Source organism: Rhinatrema bivittatum, chromosome 2, assembly GCF_901001135.1.
Source record: "Rhinatrema bivittatum chromosome 2, aRhiBiv1.1, whole genome shotgun sequence".
NCBI classification, from domain to species: domain Eukaryota; kingdom Metazoa; phylum Chordata; class Amphibia; order Gymnophiona; family Rhinatrematidae; genus Rhinatrema; species Rhinatrema bivittatum.
Window position 1 is genome coordinate 305009470 of NC_042616.1, and position 25121 is coordinate 305034590.

General features: G+C 43.8%; 1 protein-coding gene across 2 annotated transcripts in view; it reads right to left on the reverse strand.

Annotated features, from left to right (window-relative positions):
- Positions 1 to 25121, reverse strand: part of TNS3 (tensin 3) — a 592547-nt gene that overhangs the window by 44696 nt on the left and 522730 nt on the right. For both annotated transcript variants that reach the window (XM_029589689.1, XM_029589690.1), the window contains exons 22-23: positions 21934 to 22577; positions 2116 to 2202 (exon numbers count right to left, since the gene is read on the reverse strand). In XM_029589689.1, coding sequence (XP_029445549.1) covers positions 2116 to 2202; positions 21934 to 22577 — 731 coding nt within the window. The remainder of the gene's footprint in view (positions 1 to 2115; positions 2203 to 21933; positions 22578 to 25121) is intronic.

The window sequence follows — 25121 nt, forward strand, 5'->3', positions numbered from 1 at the left end:
ATGCGCCTGGTCCAGTGTGCACGAAGAACCAGTTTCAATACGCGGCAAAGAGTAAATGCTGGTTTCCAAAAACAGTTTATCTGAGCACAAACGTGCCCTAGAGGCACCAGATTAACTATCCTATTACAGGATGCTCACAAAAGCATTAAAAACCACAAACTATGTGAACATGTTTAACATCCACAACAAAGCCTCAAGCCGTCATCTCCATGGCATGCCAGTGTCAAGCTGATCATGAAGAAAGGATCCTTTCCCTTGCACAAAGCTTGCTATGAATAATATGCTCCAATGTGGCCAGTCTAAGTTGTTTATTCCAGATGTCTGGCTATGCACATAGCCAATCCCCTCACACTGCAGATCCTTCTCAAATACTTCATCCAAGTACAAACATAATTCAGTTTGCAAACATCTACAGATTAACAAGGTCCAATTGCATTTTGTTTCCAATGTGAACTGAGGGAGCGAGAAGTGATTAGGCTGTAGGAATCTGTCCTGCAGAACCAGACTCCCCATACTGGCTCCAGCAAGGGTACCCACCTCTGGATTTTCATGGTCATGAGCAGGTCAGATTTCAAGATACTCCTATGAGCTATTACACAATAGGCACAAATTTACCTGTAGTATCCTGAAATCCCTGCGAGCCATGAGAACCAGGGGACACAAGCTGCTCTACATTTAGGTGGACTTGAGAACTCATGGCGGTTGGTGAGCTTTCACTACAGCTGCCCGGGCCTCTCTTCTCTCAAATACTAACTTTTTTTTTTTTTTTTTTATAATGCATCTGGATCTCATAATATCCACATATGCAGGCTGTTTCCCCACTCAAAATTCTTTCGAGCATGGTTTGGGCATACAGATACAGCATAACTCTAATTTTGCTTTCCTGTACAAATCTGTTTCAAAACTCGCAGCATAATGAAGCTAGCTGATATTAGTCCTTAATTTATAAAACAGCTACGAGAAAATGCCCCTGACAAAACTATAGGACTCATCACCTCATCCTGGCCTTTACCATTACATTCTACTTATTACATTTGGCTAACTTTTATAGAGTGGTTGACGGCAGGTTTCAGCCTTCTTTCATAATTATGCCCTCAAGCTGATGATGTATGCTGTAATCCAAGTGACTAAAGGCACTCATCCCAACTCTGGTCTCAAAACCCACTGAGGGCACGGTTTGTTACAGGCAACGCTGTTCCATAGTCCATGCTATGAATAATTATCACATTTATGTAGCCCTGCATATTTGATTCAATGGGGAATACATAAAACAGAATGAGGGAGGGAAGAGATGCTTCTAAGCCTAACATGTACTTGGGCAACAGACCAGAGAGTGTCACTAACTAGAAGCGACATCAAGATGGACATCCACTCTCTTGTGAGAAGCACGCTCTGGGCTAGCCACTGCCTAGGCAGACCTGCAGAAAGGTCAACGAGCGAATAGGTTCCCATGCAAAACCACCTTTTTGCATTCAAGAAGGAAAATGGAAAGGACAATGGCAGCACTGGTACTAAAGTTTTTAGGGACAACGCTAGTGGGTTATCACCAAATAGCACTTCCAGCAACCAAAAATCCTGAAGATCTCCCTTTATGAACTTTTGAAGAGCTGTGGTTAATATATAAATACATATTTATACAGTAACCACATCAACAAAGTCTATGATCTGCTCATCTCCTTCCCACACATACTCTTGTTAATGCAGTTTCAAAGCAATCCAAGCAAAAACCCACCTAGAGCAATGCAAGCTGACAACAGCAGCAACAGCAGCTACAAGAGCAGTCGGGACATGCTTTACAGCAGCAGCACCGATGACAGGCATATTGTTTCTTAAAAGAACAAACTAGCATGTATTTTTCCCCCACTACAAAATGACTTAATACTTTTGCAGGTCAACCTCAGGCAAAACAATGATCTCATGGGTGCAGGCAGGCCAGGAGCTCTGGCTGCTGCTATCAAATTATCTTGTCTTGCCTCTCGATACAGGAAAATGTATCACTGAGTCAAACGTGAAAGCCTCGACGAATATGCAGTCTTCCATCATTTGACACAATCCACTGCAAGTTTGAAAGTGCACTTTAGGCCTTTGCAGTAAAGCCTTCTCCAAAGTACGCACCTTGCTCCCTGGAAATATCCGGTTTGTACCAGAACTTCGATGTATCTTGGACAAATTTCACTGTCACATGTTTATCTGGAGGGCTCTCTGTAAAATAAAATAGAAAGCATGATTGCAAATTGACAGACGTTCTGCTTCTCCTCTTCGTCTACAAAAAAGTGTCCTTCCTCATTTAGGAATTGTACAAATCAAGAATTAGTGGGGGGAAAAAACACCCACATTAGCAGAGGCAGGTTCAGAGCCATTAGCAAATCTCCACAGATAATGAGACCAGCCAAGACTACGCAAGGACAAAAGAGACATCAAACCATCAATCAAAATATGAAAACCCAAATAAGTGACAAATGCCTAGGTAAGGTGGGTTGTTTTTACATGGTAAACCTACAGAAAGTCTTAAGTAAAAAATATACAGACATGAAACTCCATGAACGGGTTTCTGTCACATTAATTACCTTAGTTCTTTGTAAAGCCTCATCAGCACAAAGATAATGGTACCTTTTTTTTTTTAAAATTCAGAATTTGATAATCTTCATTGTCAGAACACAAAAATTGCATTTTCCCTTCTAAACAGGAAGTGAGGCCACAGGAATGAAGTTTCTTTGGCAGCTGGTGGGATAAGCTGTGCTGAGTCACTGACACCCCCCCTCCCTCCCTTCAACACTTCCCTACCCCTCCAAAGCAATTCTCATGACTCCCAGATTGAGACGTGCTGCTTTAAGTAGTAATACTTCACTTATCACTCACTGAAATAAATTTAGCAGCAAAATCAAAGGCCAGATTTATAAACTGTTCTCACATTTTGTTCTCCTCTGAAATACAATGTGATCGTAAGATTTCAAAGCTATCGCACGGAAAGTCAGTTCCATCAAGGGATATCACTTTTTCTGCTTTTGTAAAAATATAAGAACATAAGAAAATGCCATACTGGGTCAGACCAAGGGTCCATGAAGCCCAGAATCCTGTGTCCAACAGTGGCCAATCCAAGTCACAAGTACCCAGCAAGTACCCATATATTACATGACTAGATCCTAAGCTACTAATCCTTATTGATTAATAGCAGTTTTATGGACTTCTGCTCTAGGAACTTATCCAAACCTTTTTTAAACACAGTTACACTAACTACACTAATCACATCCTCTGGCAACAAATTCCAGAGCTTAATTATGTGTTGAGTGAAAAAGAATTTTCTCCAATTTGTTTTAAATGAACTACTTGCTATATTATCTGAAAGAGTAAATAACAGATTCACATTTACCTATTAAAGTTCTTTCATGATTTTGTAGACCTTCTCTAAGCTGAACAGCCCTAACCTCTTTAGCCTTTCCTCACAGGGGAGTCATTCCATCTCCATTATCATTTTGATCGCCCTTCTCTGCACTTTCCCCAGTGCAACTATATTTTTTTTTAGATGCAGTGATCAGAACTGCACACAGTATTCAAGGTGCGGTCTCACCATGGAGCGATACAGAGGCATTCTATTTGCCATTCCCTTCCTAATAGTTCTTAACATTTGACCGCCACAGCACATTCAGCAGATATCAATATATTATCCACTATGACACCTAGATATATTTCCTGAGTGGTAACTACTAATGTGGAACCTAACATTGTGTAACCACAGCAAGGGTTATATGCACCGCCTTGCACTTATCCACATTAAATTTCATCTGCCATTTGGAGACCCAATCTTCCAGTCTCACAAGGTCCTCCTGCAATTTATCACAATCCACTTGAGATTTAACTACTCTGCATTATTTTGTGTCAATTGGAAATTTAAGCACCTCACTCGTCGTGCCCCTTTCCAGATCATTTATAAATATATTAGAAAGCACAGGTCCTAGTACAGATCCCGGAGGCACTCCACTGTTTTATCTTTTTCCACTGTGAAAACTGACATTTAATCCTACTCTTGTTTCCTGTCTTTTAACCAATTTGCAATCCAGAAAAGGATATCGCCTCCTATCCTGTGACATTTTAGTTTTCTAAGAAGACTCTCATGATTTTGTCAAATGCCTTCTGAAAACCCAAATACACCACATCTACCAATTCACTTATGTCCACATGTTCATTCACCCCTTCATAAAAATGTAGGAGATTTGTGAGGCAAGAGGTCCCATTAAACCATATCTATCTAAATGTTCTGTGACTTTATTCATTATAACAGTTTCCACGATTTTTCCAGGCACTGAAGTCAGGATCACCGGTCTATAGTTTCCCAGATTTCCTCTGGAATCCTTTATAAATATCAGGGTTACACTGGCCATCCTCCAGGTACAATGGACAATTTTAATGATAGGTTACAAATTTTACTAATAGGTCTAAAATTTCATTTTTGAGTTCTTTCAGAACCCTGGTGTTTAAACCATCCGGTCAAGGTGATTTACTACTCTTCAGTTTGTCAATCTGGCCTTCTACATCTTCCAGGTTCACCATAATTTGGTTCAATTCATCTTAATCATCACCCTTGCAAACCATCTCCGGAGCTGTATCTCCCCAACATCCTCTTCAAGACACACCGAAGCAAAGAATTAGTTTAGTCTTTCTGCAATAGCCTTTTCTTCCCTAAGTGCCCCTTTAACCCCTTGATCATCTAACTGTCCAACCAACTCCCTCAAAGGCTTTCTGCTTCGGATATATTTTAAAAAGTTTTTATTATGAGTTTTTGCATCTACGACCAAATTCTTTTCAAATTCTCTCTTCGCCTGTCTTATCAATGTCTTACATTTAACTTGCCAATGCTTATGCTTTATCTTATTTTCCTCTGATGAATCCTTCTTCCAATTTTTGAATGAAGATCTTTTGGCTAAAATAGCCTCTTTCATCTCACTTTTTAACCATGCCAGCAATCATTTAGCCTTTCTGCCTTTCTTAAAGCACGGAATACATCTGGACTGCGCTTCTAAGATGGTATTTTTAAACAATGTCCACGCCTCTGGCACATTCTTTACCTTTATAGCTGCACCTTTCAGTTTTTTTTTTAAACTATTTTCCTCATTTAGTCAAAGCCTCCTTTTTGAAAATTTAGTGCTAGAGCCATGGATTTAATTACTGTCCCCTTCCAGTCATTAATTCAAATGTGATCATGTTATGATCACTATTGCCAAACGGCCCCACCACTGTTACCTCTTTCACCACATCCTGGTCTCCACTGAGAATTAGATCTAAAATTGCTCCCTCTCTTGGTGGTTCCTGAGCCAATTGCTCCATAAAACTGTAATTTATTCCATCCAGAAACCTTGTCTCTCTAGCATGTCCTGATGTTACATTTGCCCAGTCAATATTGGGGTAATTGAAATCTCCCATTATTACTATACTACCATTTTGGTTAGGTTCCTAATTTCTCTTAGCATTCCATTGTCTGTCTCGTCATTTTGGCCAGGTGGATGGTAGTATACTCCTATCACTATACTCTTCCCCAACACACAAGGGATTTCTATCCATAAAGATTCTCTTGTGCATTTAGTGTCTTGCAGGACAAAGTGCCACTCCATCACCAAGTTGCTCCTCTCTGTCTTTGCAATATAATTTGTATACTGGTACAGCCCTATCCCATTGATCACCCAATCTAACTGAATTGGGTGTGTCTCAGACCTTGAGCAGGAGAGCCATTGTGTCTCAGACCTTGAGCAGGAGAGCCATTGTGGTCCTGGGCACACGTTAGAGTGTGTTCTCTTGGAGGCAGTGTATATTGCATTGAGCTAAGTATATCTGCTGTTGCTTAGAATTTGTGTAGAAAGCTTCTGTTCTTAATTCCTGTGTATTTTAATTTTAATTATAGTGTGTGTTTCAGTTCTTGATAGTAAGATATTACTCTAGTAAGTTAATTTTGTTGTCTGCTGCATAAGTTGAAAAAAGAAAAAAAAAACAAAAAAAAACCCCCACCCCCCATACCAAATCGCTCTCCAGCTTGTAAACTGTTTAAGTCTCTCTGTTTTGAAATTAGCTGGCATAAATAAGTTGGTCAAACAAAAATTGGGGCATAAAGACTGTTTTTTAAAACAATTGACCAAAAGCAAGGAGCCGTCCAGAAGTGCCCTGCTTAACCCAGCTTGTACCAGGCTTAACTGTTTGACAACAAGCCATCTCTATATTAAAAACTGAAGAAGTTCTTCAGAAAAACATTGAAGTGTTACCAGAAATGAGAGAAAAAACACAATGCATGCAGTATTTCATGATCCATAACCAAAAGAAAAATCTAATTCAGATGAATAACTCTGTCAACAGTGGCACAACTAAAAAAAGAGAGAGTGAAGTGAATAGCAAATCTCAACTAATATCTTATAAGGAGTCCAGGAAAAGCAATAACCTTAAAGAGAGTACCTGGAAGGCTATGACCACAAATGCTCATAGTTTGGGAAATAAAATCCCAGATCTGCAGGCCCTAATGGCTGAGGCACAATTGGACATTGTTGCTATCACAGAGACATGGTTCACAGAATCTCATGATTGGGATACAACAATACCAGGCTATAACTTGTTAAGGAAGGACAGAGAGGATAGAAAAGGGGGAGGTGTGGCTCTTTATGTCAGAAACAACATCCAAGCATCTGAGCTACAAGGAAGTTGGGGTAAGGAAGAAGCTCTATGGCTCGACCTAAAAAAAGATGACGGAGCATCCATTTATATTGGAGTGGTTTACAGGCCTCCAAACCAAAAGGAAGAGCTGGACAGAGACCTGGTTGAAGACATCCATAAGATAGGTAAGAAGGGAGAAGTGGTGATCGTGGGTGACTTTAATATGCCAGATGTAGACTGGAAAATCCCATCTGCAGAAACTAAAAATAGTAGAGCGATAGTGGATGCCATGCAAGTATCTTTGTTCAAACAAATGGTGTTGGAACCCACCAGAGAAGGAGCTATACTCGACTTAGTGCTCACTAATGCAGATGTCGTCTCAGATGTCCAGGTGGGTGCCCACCCCAGCAGCAGTGATCATCAAACGGTATGGTTTAATATCACTAAAAGAATAGGGAAAAGAACCACAAAGACCCGAGTTTTACAGTTCAAAAACACAGACTTTGAGGAAATGGGGAAGTACCTGGAGGAAGAACTTAAAGGATGGGAGAACGAGAGAGATGTGGATCAGCAGTGGACCAATCTAAAAGGAGCAATCACCAAGGCAACTGCTCTATACGTTAGAAATGTAAAGAAAAGCAAAAGAAAATTGAAACCTATCTGGTTCTCAAAGGAGGTGGCTGACAAAATTAAAGCTAAAAGAACAGCATTCAAGATATATAAAAGATCCCAAAGGGAGGAACACAAAGAAGAATATCTGATTCAACTGAGGGAGACAAAGAAATTAATCAAGTTGGCAAAAAGTCAAGCGGAAGAGAGGATTGCCAAGGAGATAAAAAATGGAGACAAAACATTTTTCAGATACATCAGCGAAAAGAGAAAGATCCAAAGTGGTATAGTGAAATTGAAAGGTGGTAATGATCAATGTGTAGAGGGAGACGAAGAAATGGCAGAAATATTAAACGAATACTTCAGCTCTGTGTTCACTAAAGAAGACCCTGGAGAAGGACCATCTCTACACAACAAAAAACTGGTGGGAAGTGGAATAGATGAAAATCCTTTTACAGTAGAAAATGTGTGGGAAGAGCTAAAGAACCTGAAAGTGGACAAAGCCATGGGGCCTGATGGGATTCATCCAAGGATATTGAGGGAGCTCAGAGATGTTCTGGCGGCTCCGCTGTGTGACCTGTTCAATAGATCCCTAGAAACGGGAGTGGTGCCGAGTGATTGGAGAAGAGCGGTGGTGGTCCCGCTTCACAAGAGTGGGAACAGGGAGGAGGCTGGCAACTACAGACCGGTCAGCCTCACTTCGGTGGTGGGAAAAGTAATGGCGTCACTGCTGAAAGAGAGAATAGTGAACTATCTACAGTCTGGAGAATTGATGGACCAGAGGCAACATGGATTCACCAGGGGAAGATCCTGTCAGACAAATCTGATTGACTTTTTTGACTGGGTAACCAAGGAATTGGATCGAGGAAGAGCACTCGATATCATATACTTGGATTTCAGCAAAGCTTCTGACACGGTTCCGCACAGGAGACTGGTGAATAAAACGAGAAGCTTGGGAGTGAGTGCCGAGGTGGTGACCTGGATTGCAAATTGGTTGACGGACAGAAGACAATGTGTGATGGTAAATGGAACCTTCTCTGAAGAGAGAGCGGTTTTAAGTGGTGTACCGCAAGGATCGGTGTTGGGACCGGTCCTGTTCAATATCTTTGTGAGCGACATTGCGGACGGGATAGAAGGCAAGGTTTGTCTTTTCGCGGATGACACTAAGATCTGCAACAGAGTGGACACGCCGGAAGGAGTGGAGAGAATGAGACGGGATCTAAGGAAACTGGAAGAGTGGTCGAAGATATGGCAGCTGAGATTCAATGCCAAGAAGTGCAAAGTCATGCATATGGGGAGTGGAAACCCGAATGAACTGTATTCGATGGGGGGGGAAAGGCTGATGTGCACGGAGCAGGAGAGGGACCTTGGGGTGATAGTGTCTAATGATATGAAGTCTGCGAAACAATGCGACAAGGCTATAGCAAAAGCCAGAAGAATGCTGGGCTGCATAGAGAGAGGAATATCGAGTAAGAAAAGGGAAGTGATTATTCCCTTGTACAGGTACTTGGTGAGGCCTCACCTGGAGTACTGTGCTCAGTTCTGGAGACCGTATCTACAAAAAGACAAAGACAAGATGGAAGCGGTACAGAGAAGGGCGACCAGGAAGGTGGAGGATCTTCATCGGATGACGTACGAGGAGAGATTGAAGAATCTAAATATGTACACCCTGGAGGAAAGGAGGAGCAGAGGCGATATGATACAGACTTTCAGATACTTGAAAGGTTTTAATGATCCAAAGACAACGACAAACCTTTTCCGTAGGAAAAAAATCAGCAGAACCAGGGGTCACGATTTGAAGCTCCAGGGAGGAAGATTCAGAACCAATGTTAGGAAGTATTTCTTCACGGAGAGGGTGGTGGATGCCTGGAATGCCCTTCTGGAGGATGTGGTGAAGACCAGAACTGTGAAGGACTTCAAAGGGGCGTGGGATAAACACTGTGGATCCATAAAGTCAAGAGGCCGTCAATGAAGAGTGGGTGACTCACCAGAATGATGGCTACTGCCTGGAGACAATACCCTTATTCAATAAACGTACACATGCTTACTGTGACTCCAACATCGTTCTAGCTTCAACAGCAAGAGGAAATGTGGAATAAAGGATCTGCACTCACAAAGGGGGGAGTAGCTGGCTTGTTACGGCGGTTACTACCCCAAACCAAATAAGCCTGTCACTTCTATTTCTATGCATATACAGCATAGTTCTCTGCTTCAACGGCAGGGGAGAAGAAAAAACTGATACTTCACGCATATCCAGCATAGCTCCCTGCTTCAACGGCAGGGGAGAAGAAAAAAGGGTTCACACTCACAAAGCGGGGAGTAGCTGGCTTGTTACGGCGGTTACTACCCCAAACCAAATGTGCCTGATACTTCACTTTCGATGCATATCCAGCATGGCTCTCTGCTTCAACAGCATGGGAGAAGAATAAACTGATACCTCAAGCATATCCAGCATAGCTCCCTGCTTCAACGGCAGGGGAGAAGATAAACAACCAATAAGGGCTGTATAACATAGTCTGAGTAGAACAAATAAGCATGGGTGTAGCTTGCTTATTGCGGCGGTTACTACCCCTACTACCCCTAACTTATCAGCTAGATATTCACTTGGATGCAGCTCCATCACTGCTTTCTACATTAATGGTGGGGGTGGAAAGGAAATAGAACCAAGAGCTAAGAGAAACAGATAAGTATGAGAGAAAAAAGTGTGTGAAGCTTGCTGGGCAGACTGGATGGGCCATTTGGTCTTCTTCTGCCGTCATTTCTATGTTTCTATGTTTCTACTTCCACCATGTCTCTGAGATGATAAATAAGTCTATGTCATCATTCATTGCTATATACTCTAACTCTTCCATCTTACTTCTTAGACTTCTGGCATTAGCATACAAACATTTCAAAGTGTTGTTTTTTGTTTGTATTAACATTCTACTTTTCAGTTGTTAGGGATAATTTGAAATATTTTAGCTCAGATGATTCTTTACTTATAGGCACAGACTACTTTTCTTATTATTGGAACCTCTCTGTTGGGATGCCCTAACTCTAATGCTTCACTAGTGTCCTTTCAAGATACCTCTCTCCGAACAATGTGCTGCTGAGCAACTGTCAGCTTTTCCCTTTGTTCTAGTTTAAAAGCTGCTCTATTACCTTTTCAAAGGTTAGCGCCAGCAGCCTGGTTCCACCCTGGTTAAGGTGGTGCCCATCGCTTTGGAAAAGTGTCCCCCTTCCCCAAAAGGTTCTCCAGTACCTTACAAAACTGAATCCCTCTTCCTTGCACCATCGTCTCATCCACGCATTGAGACTCTGGAGCTCTGCCTGCCTCTGGGGACCTGCGCGTGGAACAGGGAGCATTTCAGAGAATGCTACCCTGGAGGTTCTGGATTTCAGCTTTCTACCTAAAGCCTAAATTTGGCTTCCAGAACTTCCCTCCCACATTTTCCTATGTCGTTGGTGCATACATGAACCACGACAAATGTCTGGGGAAAAATGTAACAGCTGGCATGATAATGTAATTAGGCACATGTGAAAAAGTGGTGAACTAGGGATTTTTCACATTTGCTATACATGTATGTGGTTTTTGTTTTTTTTTGGGGGGGGGGGGAGTTAGGAGGAGGAGATTTGTGTTACTTGGATTTTCAGAAGGCGTTACTTGGATTTTCAGAAGGCGTTTGACAAAGTTCCTCATGAGAGACTTCTAGGAAAAGTAAAAAGTCATGGGATAGGTGGCGATGTCCTTTCGTGGATTGCAAACTGGCTAAAAGACAGGAAACAGAGAGTAGGATTAAATGGGCAATTTTCTCAGTGGAAGGGAGTGGGCAGTGGAGTGCCTCAGGGATCTGTATTGGGACCCATACTTTTCAATATATTTATAAATGATCTGGAAAGAAATACGACAAGTGAGGTAATCAAAGTTGGAGATGATACAAAATTGTTCAGAGTAGTTAAATCACAAGCAGATTGTGATAAATTGCAGGAAGATCTTGTGAGACTGGAAAATTGGGCATCCAAATGGCAGATGAAATTTAATGTGGATAAGTGCAAGGTGATGCATATAGGGAAAAATAACCCATGCTATAATTACACAATCTTGGGTTCCATATTAGGTGCTACAACCCAAGAAAGAGATCTAGGTGTCATAGTAGATAACACATTGAAATCGTCGGTACAGTGTGCTGTGGCTGTCAAAAAAGCAAACAGAATGTTGGGAATTATTAGAAAGGGAATGGTGAATAAAACGGAAAATGTCATAATGCCTCTGTATTGCTCCATGGTGAGACCACACCTTGAATACTGTGTATAATTCTGGTCGCCGCATCTCAAAAAAGATATAATTGCAATGGAAAAGGTACAGAGAAGGGCTACCAAAATGATAAGGGGAATGGAATAGCTCCCCTATGAGGAAAGACTAAAGAGGTTAGGACTTTTCAGCTTGGAGAAGAGACGACTGAGGGGGGATATGATTGAGATGTTTAAAATCATGAGAGGTCTAGAATGGGTAGATGTGAATCGGTTATTTACTCTTTTGGATTGTAGAAAGACTAGGGGGCACTCCATGAAGTTAGCATGGGGCACATTTAAAACAAATCGGAGAAAGTTTTTTTTTTACTCAGCGCACAATTAAATTCTGGAATTTGTTGCCAGAGGATGTGGTTAGTGCAGTTAGTATAGCTGTGTTTAAAAAAGGATTGGATAAGTTCTTGGAGGAGAAGTCCATTACCTGCTATTAAGTTCACTTAGAGAATAGCCACTGCCATTAGCAATGGTAACATGGAATAGACTTAGTTTTTGGGTACTTGCCAGGTTCTTATGGCCTGGATTGGCCACTGTTGCAAACAGGATGCTGGGCTTGATAGACTCTTGGTCTGACCCAGTATGGCATTTTCTTATGTTCTTATGAGACGGGATGAGGGAAGGGCCAAGAACAGGAAAAATTAGCATTGGAAATTGTTGCAGCTGCAATTTTATTTTTGTGCCTTCCTCTTAATTACTATGTTGATGGGTAACTGAAAATCTGGACTTCATGGGTTCTTGGTCTTCTTTGACTTAATAACGTGCCACCCAATTTTATAGATTTGCTTGTTTCTGTAATCATGTTACCACTGCATTCAAATATCCAACAGGCTTCAATAAATTACAGAAGTGAAATTTTCCATAGAAAAGAAATTTCAAAGACAAGGTCTCATGATACAAAGTAGCAAAGAGGAAGATTCAGAGGAAACAATGAGAAAATATTCCTTAGTGATTGGATGGTACATGGCCTGGGATACCCTAACAGCAGGTGGCAGAAACTAGAACTGACAGAATTGAAGCATGCTTAGGTTAAATATAGCACACGGTGGTATAACAGGGGTGGGAGGCTGCAAGATTGCAAACAACCCTCCCTTTACTCCTCACAAGAGCAGAGGCAAGGGACAAGGAGATAAAGAGGAAAGGGGGCAGATAAAGCTTGGAACCAGCCGGCTATACAACCAACCAGATTGATGCCAGCAGGCAGGTGGAGGCTTGGTACTAATCAAGGTGATGCTGGCTGGCAGGCCTGGATTTGGCCAAGGCTAGTGTGCCAGATTTTGAAGGTGCCAAATACCCAGGCCAAGGAGCCTGCTCTCACTTGATTTAGGGGTGCCAGAGTGGCAACTCTGGAGTCTCCTGTTCTGCAATCTCTGGGGAACCTCCTTCCTCCCCACCCCACCACCACTACTACTTTCCAGACTTGCCTATAGGCACCAAAATAGTAATTCGGGCCCTGCTAGCTGGGTACTGTTTAGCAAGGTAATAATTAATAATAATAAATAAAAAAAAACAAACCCCAAGGCTCAGATAAGGAAAGCACAATCTAGGAACACCGCAGACTGTGGAATAGCTGGGTTGGAAGCAATAGGTTACAACTCTCCAGAAATAAACTGATTTGATGCCAGCAGGTTTGTGGTGATCAGATGCTGTCCAGCAAGGCCAAGGGGATCTTGGCAGCAAATGTTAAGACAACACAGCCTTGCTAATTTTGACAGCCATTTAACTATGAATACAAAATTTGGTAATAAGGCATGGGTGGGGGAAGAGGTGGAAGAAGCTGGGTATTGGCATTAAATATGGGAAGTTCTAGGCACATCTACCCAGGATGGATAGAAATCCAAGAGATGACAAAAATACTGACATGGGTTAGAGTAATACCCTATGAGTAGTCTATCTTCTATGGCTGTAAACGGGGAGACATCCTTAGCAGTGTAGACCAGAATAGCTGAGCAAACTGAATGTGCCAATAGGTCTCTCTCTGCCATCATCTACTATGATTTTATTACCTTTTGCTTATAACATGGGATGAAAGTTCTGAATGTCCAGATTTGTATGTGGGCAGGGCAAGCTGTGAACTAATACACACAGTGCTAGTTCCTTGATTAATTACCTCTAAAATGAAATCTTGGTCTGCTGCAGTAGTTCTTAATTCTGTTTCTTGTGATTTATAAAGATCTGGTTTTCAGGAACTCCAAGGAGAAGAGCTGAGAACTATTGGTCTATTATAGGTGTTCCCAGCACTAAACTCAGGTCTTTAGACTCTCCCTCCCTTAAGTCTGTTTCTTAGCTCTCAGGAAATATTTCGGGAGATCAGGCCAGTTCTTTCCATGTCTCATGACCCTCTCACCCACCTGCCTCTCCTTTCACCTCACCCCCAACCTTGTGCCATCTCCACTTTCCTCTTACCAGCTACAGCAGTGGTCCCCAACCCTGTCTAGGGGGCCCACCAGCCAGTCGGGTTTTCAGGATAACCGCAATGAATATGCATGAGAGAAAATTTGAATGCACTGCCTCTATAACATGCAAATTTACTCTCATGCATATTCATTGTGGAAATTCTGAAAACCCAACTGGCTGGTGGGGCCCCAGGACAGGGTTGGGGGACCACTGAGCTACAGGACACAGAACTGACTGTGCTGGCTGCAGAGGCACCTGCTCCTCCTTCAGCAGCCAGCGTGTACTGGCAGTCATAGGCACCACCTCTGTGTGCTCAAGCACCCCTAATATGGCGCAAATTTCTGCTGATCAGGGGAGAACTCCATGCTGCATGGCGGGTGGCACGCAGGGATTGGTTCTCCTCTGATACTGCTCCCACCTCCCCATGCAGCCTATTGGCTGGCTAAGGATGCCTGACCAACTGTGTGCTCTACATGCCAGAATAGAGGGGAAGAGGGACTATGAAGATGGATAGAGAGTGGAGCTGTAGGGAAGAGAGGAGGAGAGAAACTGACCGAGGGGAGGAGGAGAGGATATGCAGGCTAGCAATCAAGCTGGATGACGGCGGGAGTATATAGGTTATGAGGATGAGAGGGAACATGGGTGTGTGAGAGGAAACAAGGGAACTGAAGAAAATAGGCTAAAGGGACATGGGATGTGTTGAAAACAGCAACTGGAAGTTGGGATGAAGGGCTGGGAGAGAGAGAAAGGCTCTAAGGGAAGTGAAGCGAGCTGGGAGAAAAGGGGATCATTGTGGAGGAAAGAGGCATAAAAGAGTGAGGAGAGGAGACTAGGATGAGGAGAGAGAAGGAAAACTGTGGAAAGAGACACAGAGGGGGAGACGGCGAGACACACGGAGGAAAGAACAGAAATCCTAAAGAAATGAGAGGAAGACAGAAAAATAAGATTTAAAAGACAAAGAATAAGGAGGCAGAGAGAAAGCAAAGAGAATACCAGGAGCAGGCAGAGACAGAGGAGAGAAATCCAAGTACAGACACAAACGCTGGACGGTTACTTAAGTTTGGTGAAGATTTCTGTACTGGGGGGGGGGGGGGTCGCATCGATGGTGAAGGGAGGGAGGGGAAGGGAAGGAGGAAAGGGGAGAAGAGACACTCGCCTGACTTTTTGTTTCCCTCGCTCTTCCTGTGGCCATGGGAATCCTCCCCACGTCCATACTGCCTGCTCTTGCTTGGCTTGCTGTGGAAATGACCCACTTTGCTTCCTTGTTTTCCCTTCCTTATTTTCGGAGAGAGGGGGAGAATCTATGCTGGCTCCTATACTTCCAGTTGTAGCAAAGGATGCCTCCCATAGTGTCATTCCAGTCCTGGTCTACTGCAAGGTAAAGCTGTCACAGGGCTGCTGCTGCTGCTCATCCTTACGCTCTGCTCTCTGGGACATTCCTCCCCCCAACTGGTAGTGCCTCTCTCATTGGTACAGACCATCAACTTATGCCTGGTGAACCCAATCTACAAAAGCCATTCAGATAACTCACAAACTACACAGAAAGTACTGGGCTGTGATTGTGGCAGCAGCCCATCCCGATCCCAATGGTACCAGGAGAGTGGGAAGGGAGGCACAGGGCTGGTCAATCTGTGAAAATTATGGGGAACCAGGGAGGGGCCACGGCCTGGATCTCTTCCAGTGAAAATCAGAGGGGTTTGGGAGAGTGGGGGAGGCTCGGCTTAGGAGGGCCCACAATATACAGCTTAGGTGGGGATGGGGGAGCAGCGATTCTGGTTACTAGACTTTTTTTTTTTTTTAAATATGGCACATGGCCAGATAACTAAATCTCATTAGTGATATTCAAAAGATAGTCAGTTAGGTCTAACACTATCCAGCTATAGGTAGTCAGATAAAGTTAACCCAGATATTCAGCGGGATAAACGTCTTGCCAAATATCCCCAATGAAAGGTATTTTTACTTCTGGATGCTGAAGTGATTTAATTTAATCTAAAGCTTTTTTTTTTTTTTTTAGTAGTGCATATTCACATTTATAACAATCTTGGTATCATGCAGCTTATGTTTGTTATCCAAACAGCAATACTGCCAAAAGCAATTAAATAACTCATCAGGGAGTGAAAAGCAAAATCACCCTGCTCCCTCTTTCAAAATGTGTTCTCTTAAAATCTCATTCCTGAGAAGATTAATGTTTAAAGTTTTTCCTTTGCTTAGCTACTCCCACAGTTATGAATCTTGAGTAAAATCGGAGACTGCTGTGCCAATCCTTAGCACTGCGCTGACACACGGAGAGCAGCAACAAGGCATGAACTCTGGGGAGTGAGCAAAAATAGACGGGAAAAAATGGCATACATCTTAATTCCAAGGGGACAGAACTGTAAGACAGGAAAAATACATTTAAAAAAAAGGCAATCACTTAGGAATAGGACCAAAAAATGACAACACAAACAGGCAAATTTGGTATGTTGCATGGACTATTGCCAGCACAGCCTTTCATGCACCAATAGCCAAGGCATCAGAAAGCACAGTACCAATGAGCCTCACACTCTGCAAGGGCGGTCCCAATGAAGCCCCCTCATCCTCTCTCTCTCTCTCTCTTCCCATCCTGTTCCTTCCTGTCCCCTCAACTGGCCCTGTTAGTCTTCCTCTCCCCATTCCCCCATTCTGTTCCCACAAAGTCTCTCAGGCTCCTATCCCAATGTGGCCCCCTCATCCCCACCAGTCTCTCTCAACCTCCCACCCTTGTACTCACAAAACACTCTGCAGCTCCAGGATAACACCTCCTACCTTCCCCTCTTTGTGCTATTTATCCCTCCTCACTCTCTACCCAGCACCAGCATTGCCCCTTCTTTTCCCGACCTCACCCTTCTCTCTTCTTTGCCCCCTCAACTCCCTCTCTTCCCCTAACCTACCTACAGCACCAGTACCTCCTCCCCGGCCTCTTTTTTCCTCCTATTCCCACCCTCTATCTCAATTTCTATCCCCACCCCCTTTCTCTTTCTTCTCCCTCTCCAGTTCCCTCTCTGGTTTTCTCCCCTACAATCTTGTCCCTCACTCCTTTTGGATCTCACAAACACCTCTCCCATCATCAATCTGTGCATGTGTCTAAGAACATAAAATTGTCATACTGAGTCAGACTGTGGGTCCATCAAGCCCAGCATCCTGTTTCCAGCAGTGGCCAATCCAGGTCACAAGTACCTAACAGTAAATAGATCACATGCTGCTAATGCTCAGAAACAACCAAGTCAACTTGGTTAATACTTTTTTTTTAAACCCTGCTATGCTAACTGCCATAACCACACTGTCTGGCAATGAATCTTAATTATGTGTTGAATGAAAAAGAACTTTCACCTATTTGTATTGAATGTGCTACTTACTAACTTCATTGAGTGCCCCCTAGTCCTTGTATTATCTGAAAGAGTAAATAACAGAGTCATATTTAATAAATGTGTCTTTGACTAAAGATGCAGTCCCTTTTTCCTTAGAACAAGCCATTGTTCAGCCTATTTAAAAAAAAAAAGAAAAAAAAGAAAAAAAAAAAAGATTGCTGTGTCAAAATGGTCCTCCAAGTTTTAGACCAATTTCCAATCTTTCAACTTTAGGCAAGTTGTTGGAAAAAAGTAGTGATGAGCTGTCAGTGAATAATATTCTATATACCTACTAATGTGAGTTTCAGAAAAAGCATTTTCAAGAAGCATTTGGTTTAGATTCTATTTAAACTTTGTATGTTTTTAAATTCTTTATTGTCATTATACATTATGTTTTAACCTGTATTATTTTATTGTGGTATTCCGCTTAGCACAGTGGTTCTGTTATAAGCAGATAAATGTTTTTAAGTAAGTAAATAAATATCTGTTCTGTTCCAATCGTGATTTTATAGACCTCTATCATATCCTTCTCCAAGCTGGACAGCCCTAACACCTTTCGCCTTTTCTCACAGGGGAACAGTTCCATTCCCTTTATCATTTTGGTAGCCCTTCTCTGTACCTTTTCCAGTGCAGCTTCAATCTTTTTGAGATGCAGCGACCAGAACTGCACACAGTACTCCAGGTACGGTCTCACCATGAGCGTTACAGAGGCATCATGACATTCTCTCCACTGTCATAATACTTCTGGACTTCCCGCCAGTATCCCCATTCCTGACTCTCGTAGCCCCTCGACTCCCCTGCACTATTTCATATGGGGTCCCCCATTCCCACATGGCTCTCATGCAACCCCCTATCCCGGCCCTCTCTTTCTTCACCCTTGCCCTGGCTTCCTCACACTTGCAGCATGGACTTTGGGGAGGAAAAAGTTTCCAGACAGTTCAAATTGGTCTGCTGACTTCACCTCCCTCCTGGCATTCAGCTTCTCCCTGTGCTGTTCGCCAGCAATCAACCTCCTCCTTACCCTCTTCCCAGCAGTCATCCCCCTCTTTTCTTAATCCCCCCCCACCCCGTATTCTCCCTTTTTTATGCAACTCCCCCAAAAGGATTCACCCCCTCTTCCATCAGGCATTCACCACTTCTCATATTCCACATCCCTCCCCCACCAAACGTTCACCTCCTTTCCCTCATCACAGGTCATTCTGGCCTGCCCGGAGCTCTGGCTGACTCCCTCCTCCCCTCTGCTGCTAAGCTAAATCCCAAATCCTGGGAGCACACTGATCTGCTGGGGCCTGGGGCAGTTTTCACCCCAACCTCTCTCCTCCAGACGGAACAGAGAAGAGCCCTCTACTCCAGGTCGCAGGTGGGTGAGGGCCGGACAGCATGGGGAGGGCTGGAACAGGGAGCAGACTGGCTTTTCTTTGTCCTGTCAGCTCTAGCCTCCTCCCCCCTCCTGCATCACTGGCAAAAGAGGAGGGGCAGTGCAAGGATGAGACACTTCCTGCTCCAGCCTTCCTTCCTGTTTCCACTGAAGTCAGCAGCACCGGGAGGAAAGGAAAGAAGGGGCAGAAAGGCCATCTTCTGCTTCGTGTTCCAGCCCCCTTCTCCCCTCAGTGATGCTCAGTTGTCATGGGGACAGGAGGCCAAGAGCCACATTTTTCACGTGAAGAAGCCACACGTGACTCCTGAGCAACAGGCTGGCTACCCCTGGACTATCACTTATACCTAATATTATTCAGTTTGCTTTTACATCTGGTTGTGCAAAAGATCGAGTTTAAATTTCAAGCTAGAACTGTGGCTTTATCTGATCACACAGGATGAGAAGAAGAGATAAAATCAAGACGGCAAGTGGGGCACGTACAACATGTGGCAAGAGGAAACATGTCCAGGGGACACGTAGTAGTACCTGCAGAGCAAAGTTCAACATGGACAAAAACGCTAAATAGCTCTTTTAAATATCTGGGCAGAAGGAGAACAGCAGGACAATGATTCAGTTTGGTGCTGGGAGCTAGGGAAGGAACTGCGTATCCAAGTGGATTAACAGGGCAACCATGCTACTTTAATTTTCTGAACTGTCAAGCTTGTAATCTGCATTTCCAGTTGGCCACAGAAATCTTAAAAGCGGTTTCATCTGGAACAAATGATTGCCTAGGGTGCCATCAGCACTATTTTGTTTCTAGATTTATAGCATGACACTCAGCAACAAAGCATTTCTTAACTGCTAACAAATTAACCAGATAGTCAGGATGTACTAGAACAGGCAAACATTATTGCCCTCAGCAGCGAACAAAAAAAGGACTTTGGGATAGGCCTTTAGCACATTATCACCAAGCATGGCTATAATTGGCATGTGCTACACCACATAAAGCTCACTGGAACAGAGTTTGGGTGAGAAACTACACAGAATTAAAAATAATTAATCTGCTACAACAGCAGTCAGATTTACCATTGCATTGGCAATGAAAATGTTAGTTACCCTTTTCTTCTCCCCCTTCTACTCTGCCTCCCCCCTCCCCAAATATTCACCCTACTGTAGGGATCCTATCAGCTCTCTACTAGGATTTAGTTAGAAGAATATACCATTAGTGTGGGGGGAAAGAGTAAATAATCTTGTGGGTGTATTGCTCGCCCATGTGAAAGCTAGTCTGGCTTTTGGTGTCTGACCACCATTTTACCTTGTGGATTCCCTACTTTCTTTTGTGGAGGCAGCATACCTTAGCTGTCCTCTGAGTTTTTTTATTAATTGAGTTAAGGCTTCCATGGATCCTTTTATTTGGATGGGAGTTTCTTTCCATCCTCCCAATCCACCCCTTTAATCTTCAATTAATTTAAGTTTCGAGTACCCAAGTAACTTGGGACTCGGTTAAACTAATTTAACTTCTGCTCTGCAGAGGTTCCCGTCATGCAAGAGAAACCTGAGATCATCAAGATCCGAGGTGGGGATGACTTTCAGCCATCCTGAGAGGAAGAAGGAGATAGGAGAGAGAGGAAAAGAGTTTGGACCCATCCATAGCCCAGCTTATATCTACTGGAGATTTGGGAGAATAGTTAAAGATATCATCCTGATGCTGGAAAGGAAAGAAGGATCATTCAGTGAGGAGATTGAGGAGTATGATAAGACAATGTGGAAGAGGTAGCAGATAAGCTCTCCCAGTGTGTGCACAGGACACTCTCCTGTGCGCACAATACAGTAATTTAATTTATTTAAATTAGGGCCGGCGGTAAAAAGAGGCGCTAGGGACACTAGCGCGCCCCGAGTGCCTCTTTTCGGACAGGAGCGGTGGCTGTCAGCGGGTTTTACAGCCGATGCTCAATTTTGCCGGCATCAGTTCTCGAGTCCGCTGACAGCCACAGGTTCGGAAACCGGATGCCAGCAAAATTGAGCGTCCAGGTTTTCAACCCGCGAGCCGCAGGCCTATTTCAAATTTTTTTTTTTTTTTTTAACTTTCAGGACCTCCGACTTAATATCGCCATGATATTAAGTCGAAGGGTGCACAGAAAATAAGTTTTTACTGCTTTTCTGTGCACTTCCCTGGCGCCGGCAGAAATTAACGCCTACCTTTGGGTAGGCGCTAATTTCTTAAAATAAAATGTGCGGCTTGGCTGCACATTTTACTTACTGAATTGCACGGGAATACCTAATAGGGCCATCAACATGCACTTGCATGTTGCGGGCGCTATTAGGTTCGGGGGGGTTGGACGCACGTTTTCGACGCGCTATTACCCCTTACTGAATAAGGGGTAAAGCTAGCGCGTCCAAAAGCGCGTCCAATCGCGGGTTAACAATGCACTCCACTGGAGCGCACTGTATTGTATCGGCCTGCATGTAATGTAGATTCCATCTCTGAAACTTTGCCTACATTGGGAGAGAAGCCATCAACTTTCCCTATGCCCACGGGAGGGAAGAAATCAGTAACTTAAAGAACTAAATCAATTGGCTTTACCATCTTAAGCTTTATACAAGAATGTAAGAAGTCACAAATGTATTTGGAAGCACTTTTACCATCTAAAAGTGAACCAAGCAGCTGTAAAGAACTCTAACGCAACAATTACAATCTATTGGTAAAGAGTATTGCTGGAAACAAAAGCTTTCAGTGTTTCCTTATTTAATGGCTTAGATAATCATTTATACCGTTATTGCCACTGCAGTGCTCAAATTGGGACGTGAGTGAATGCAATGCGAAGGACCTTGAAAGAGATCTCTCCCCCTCCCATTGCAGGAAACCCTGGAAATGCATCTTGTTGCATGATAAAAGTGTTTCACCTAAAATATAAAATATAAATTTGAGTAGCCTCTGGAACTACTATGCGGGTTCAACCATCACAGGTTACCCATGTATATGCTTCCTACTTAGTTCCACCCAACCATAGATGGCTGACGTGTTATGTTTTGTATTCCTCCAGACAGAAGGTTGGAAGGGAAAACTGAATATCTCGGCTGTTTCTGTGCAAGAAGAATCATTCTCATAGTGGCAGACATTGTTTGACCTCCCTCCCAAAACCTGAGTGCAACACCCTGCATAAAGTGCCTGAGCCCAGGCATTTCAGAAACACAGGACATTGCAATTCAAGTTTCTTAGGTCACAAAAAAAAGAGCACCGCCCCCTTAGACAGTGGCTGGCTAATAAAAGACGGAGCCAGGAGTATTCACCTGGCAATGGAGAAGTGCTTAAAGCTTTGGAAAAATCAGGAAGCACGTTTGGAAAGGGGATGCTGATTGTACTCCCACTGTGAGGGCTGGAGAAACCGCTTGAAGGTGGCGAGGCCGAGCCAAAGGAGCGGTCTCCTTCAGAAATCCTCTTCTTCTCCGGCAGAGGTGGTTGTGGGGTCAGATTCACCCCGGCGTGCTGCAGAGTCGGGCTACCCTGGCTGTGCCCCGCGGCCGACATGCCATGCTGCAAATGCCCATTGTCAATTGCATTAGTCAGACACGAGTTCAGGATTTTGGGAGAGCCGTTTGGACTGGGCAGAAATGAAGGCAGTTTCTTGCCCTGCTGCGGGCTGATGCTGCTACCACCACCGCCGTCGCCATAGTTCAAGAAGGCCTGGGCATTATTACTGTGAGCAGAGTGTTCTGGATGCAGCTCTCCTGGCGAACCCTCGCAGCTCTTTAAAGAGAGGACCTGGAGTCCCGGTGATGGGAACTGTGATATGAGAGATCCCTCTGGCATGGCGCTAGAGAAGTCTGAAGGCCCCAGGTAGCCTCCCATCGGCCTGTTGGTCGCTGCCATGAAAGACTGAGAAGAAAGAGGCAATTTGGTGTTGCTCTCCAGCCACAGGTGATCAGTTATAGGACTGAAAAAAAAAAAAAAGTAGAAAAAAATAAATTGTTAGCATACAAACTGGGATTCCCTCACAGTCATCAGAGGGTACATGCACACTTCAGCCCGAATTTCCAGAGCAGATTCATGCATGTAAGTATGTCTGCTTTGAAAATTAGTGGCTGCTCACAGAACCCAGCACGACATATGTGCACATATTTACACCTGCTGGGGAGCGGATGGGAAGGTGTACGCGTACATTTACATTGCATAAGCGTGAAAATCCAAACTGTGCACATAAATTATTTTCCGGACCCAACCCCCGCTCCCTTCCCCCTTCTAAGTGTGCGGCAAAGTATACATGGAAGCTCTATATATGCACTTTTACATGCACAATCCCCAGGCAATTTTCAAAAACTCATTTGTGTGTTTAAATGAAAATTCAGCCCTTAAATCTGAGAAAAAACACATAACTTAATGGTGCTGATTTACAAAGGCAACAAGCAAAAATGCACCATTAAATAAACAGTTAAGAGCCCATAGAGTTTAACTGGATTAGTACACTGCATGTTTAAAGACCTGCCATCTACCAAACTCCCCATTCATGGATAGGAGGCCTTATTTTAAACAAAATAGCGGCAGCAAAAGAAAAAAGAAAATGAATAAGACAGATAACATGATCAATTGAAAACATCTTTTTTCATTCCCCAGAGAGGAGACATCTACATTGGAGAAATTACTTACCTGATGATTTCATTTTCCTTAGTGTAGACAGATGGACTCAGAATCAGTGGGTTATGCTCCCCTGCCAGCAGATGGAGACAGAGCAAGCTAATGTCACAGTATATATAGTCCTGCAGTGACCCCAGCCTGTCAGTATTCTTTTCAAAAGCAACTGTGGACAGACTAACTTGATTAAAAACAATAAACCATAACTGTACTCAACCAACAAGAAACATTGAACTCACGTAAGAATCTAGGTACCCCAATATAGGGACTGGATGAACATATACCAGTAATCTCTTGAGACCCAAAGCCCCACAGGACTATTGACACACTCTTGTGGCAGCCGAGGGCAGGAAGCTGAGTCCATCTGTCTAATCTGTCTACACTAAGGGAAATAAAATTATCAGGTAAGTAATTGCTCTATTTCCTAGCATGAAGACAGATGGACTCAGGACCAGTGGGATATAACAAAGCTACTCCCGAACAGGTTGGGACAGAAGCTGCCCATAGTCCAGTCAACACTACCCATGCAAAGGCTGTCCGCCCGGGCCTGCACAGCCAGACGATAAAACCTGGAAAATGTATGCAAGGAGGACCATGTTGCAGCTTGGCAAATGTCAACGGGAGTCAACAATCTAACCTCCAGCAATGATGCTGCCTGAGCCCTAGTGGAATGAGCCTTAACCTGAGCAGAAAACAGCTTTTCAGTATCCACATATGCAGCTGTGACTACCTCCTTAATCCAGCAAGCCATTGTATCCTGCGAAACTGCAGCACCCTGCCTACTCCCACCATGGAAGACAAACAGGCCATCCATCTTCTGTAAAGGCTCAGAAACCTTCAGATGCTGCACAAGTATCGCCTCTTGACATCTAAGGAGTGCAAGAGGCGATACTCCTCCTCATCACTGACCTTATCCAGGGACAGCAAGGAGATGGACCGATTCAAATGAAAGTCAGACACCACTTTGGGCAAGAAAGAGGGAAAAGGTATGCAGTTGTAATGCCCCTGAAGTCATTCAAAGGAATGGCTCCCAAAAAAACAAGGTCTGCAGTTCAGAAATTTGACGTGCGGAACATGTAGCCACCAGGAACACAGTCTTCAAGGTCAACAACTGCAAGAAAGGCTATGCAGCGGTTGGAATGTAGGGCCCACCCAAGGAATCCAGCACCAAGTTAAGACTTCACAAGGGAACAGTAACCACAAGGGAGGCCTAAGATGCTTCACTCCCTTCAAAAAACAGACCATATCAGGATGAGACACCAAGGAATCACTATTCACCGGACCCCTGAAACAGGCAAGAACCACAACCAGCACCTTCAAGGAATTAAGGGCCAATCCTTTATTCAACCCATCCTGCAAAAAATCCAGAATGAGTGGGATCTTAACTGAACGAAGAAGAACACCACCAGGCCTCAAATACTCTCCAAACCTGCACATAGGCTAAGAAAGTAGAGAACTTCCGAGCACAGTAAAGTGGAATTCACCGCAGAAGAATACCCACACTTCAACAGGCGAGTCCTCTCATGGGCTAAGCCGTAAGACAGAACTGGGCTGGATCCTCATGAAGAGCAGACCCTGCTGTAACAGATCCCGAGACGGCAGAAGCCGAAGAGGGGTCTCCACCAGGAATCTTTGCAAATCTGCATACCACGGATGACTAGGACAATCCGGCACCACCAGGAATACTAGCCCCCTGTGACCTTTGATTTTGCGAATCATCCTGCCCAGCAGTGACCACAGAGGAAATGTGTAAAGCAATCTGTCTTCTGGTCACACGTGTACAAGAGCATCTATGCCCAGAGACCATGGATCTCTCCTGCGACTGTAAAATCGAGGAACATTTGCACTT